Consider the following 1,921-nt stretch of genomic DNA (forward strand, 5'->3'; position numbering starts at 1 on the left):
CAGAGGTCTCCTGCATTGAGGGCAGAAGCTTTTACCATCTGAGCCACCAGGGAAGTCAATTTGGAAGTCACACCACAGTATAGCTAGTTCCCCAGGTGGCGCTAGTGGCAAAGAATCCCCCGCCAATACAGGAGACATAAGAAGTCCTGGTTCGATACCTGGGTCAGGAAGATCCCCTGGAATAGGACATGGAAACCCACTTCACTTGAGTATTCTTGCTTGAAGAATACCATGGACAAAGAAGCCTGGAGGGCTAGAGTCCATAGATTTCCAAAGACTTGGTCAGGACTAAAGCGATTCAGCACCCACACACCTGTCTGACGGACTTAGAGAACCAAAGGAAAGCGGGACATCTTCCTGGAGAGGAGGTCTCCCCTCAGCAGAGCTATGGTGGCAGCTTTCACCTCCGTGTTCCTCAGGCTGTAGATGATGGGGTTCAGCGAGGGAGTCACGACCCCATAGAACAATGCAAGAAGCTTATCTAAGTTGAGGTACTTGCCTTTGGGCTTGAAGTAAATGAAGGAGAGAGTTCCATAGAAAATCACCACCACTGTGAGGTGGGCAGAGCAGGTAGAGAAGGCTTTGTGCCGGCCGGCAGCAGAGGGCACCCTCAGGATGGCAGTGAGGATGAACACGTAGGACAGGAGGATGAGCAGCAGTGGGGCCAGCGTCAGGACAGTGGAAGCCGTCATTAAGAGCAGTGCATTGAGAGAGATGTCCCCACAGGCTAGTTTCAGCACCGCCAAGATCTCACAGAAGAAGTGGTTGATGATATTGTGGCCACAGAAGGGGAGGCTCCAGGTGAGACTGGATTGGAGAAGGGAATTGGCAAAACCTGCCCCCCAGGTCACCGCTGCCATCCACATGCAGGTCTGCTGGTTCATGAGCTCAGAGTAGCGAAGCGGCTGGCAGATGGCCACGTACCGGTCACACGCCATCATGGCCAGGAGCACGCACTCTGTGGAGCCCAGCGCCAGGGTCAGGCACATTTGCAGGGCACAGCCAGGGAAGGAGATGGTGCTCTGGGCTTCCAGGAAGTGGACCAGCATGAGAGGCACGAAGGAGGATGTGCCACAGATGTCTATGAGGGCGAGGTTGCTGAGGAAGAAGTACATGGGGGTGTGCAGGCGGGGGTCCAGCATGTTCAGCCCGATGAGGAGGGCGTTCCCCAGCACGTTCATGGAGTAGATGCCCAGGCAGAGCACAAACAAGACCACCTCTAGTTTGTGGTGGTCATGGAACCCCAGCAGGACAAACTCCGTCACGACTGTCTGGTTTTCCCCATTCGTCTCGGTCTGCATCCATCTCATTCTCCCTCTTTTGCAATCTGTCCCATGAAGGTGTTGGATAAAGCACCAGTGGGCCTGCAAACCAAGCAGCGTGGATTGTAACCTGGGGCGGGTCCGCCCGGTGTCTGGAGCTTAGCTTCACCATGGGTACAATGAGAGAGGGGACTTCAGGTCTGCAAGCCAACCGCCTAAGTTCTGTAGTTCTGGTGTAACCTACAGCAGATGGGGTCCATTCTAATCTCCTAAGCTCTTCTCTCTTTCCCCCAGGCTGACCTAGGGGAGACAAGAGAATAAATTCATGTTTCTTGAGCTCTTCTTGAATCTGCACTTCTCTTGCCTGCTAAGAGGAAGCACGTTTACTAGGTTATGACTTCTCGTGGCTAATGACACCCATAGGATTTCAGATGCATCACTCACTGAGGATTTGTTGAGTGCCTTCTGCATGCTGGGTTTGTTTAGGTGCTGGGTTATAGCAGTAAGAAAACAATGTGGACAAAATGATGCCACATTTGTAACAAAGGCTATTCCTCTTTCTCAAATGAAATGGGATGAGATTGGGAGGGCAGGTGGCTCATGAGTGATGGTCACCTCATTCCCTTGGGCATAAAGGTTGAACATTTCTACTGTAGGAT

At 52.4% G+C, this 1,921-nt stretch overlaps 1 protein-coding gene across 1 annotated transcript; it reads right to left on the reverse strand.

The window, feature by feature from the left end:
• Window positions 1-326: 326 nt before the first annotated feature.
• Window positions 327-1,310, reverse strand: LOC136148366 (olfactory receptor 2S2-like). The gene has a single exon (XM_065907871.1). The coding sequence runs from the start codon at window positions 1,308-1,310 to the stop codon at window positions 327-329; it is 984 nt and encodes a 327-aa protein (XP_065763943.1).
• Between the last annotated feature and the right edge of the window lie 611 nt (window positions 1,311-1,921).

Source organism: Muntiacus reevesi, chromosome 17, assembly GCF_963930625.1.
Source record: "Muntiacus reevesi chromosome 17, mMunRee1.1, whole genome shotgun sequence".
Classification (NCBI taxonomy): domain Eukaryota; kingdom Metazoa; phylum Chordata; class Mammalia; order Artiodactyla; family Cervidae; genus Muntiacus; species Muntiacus reevesi.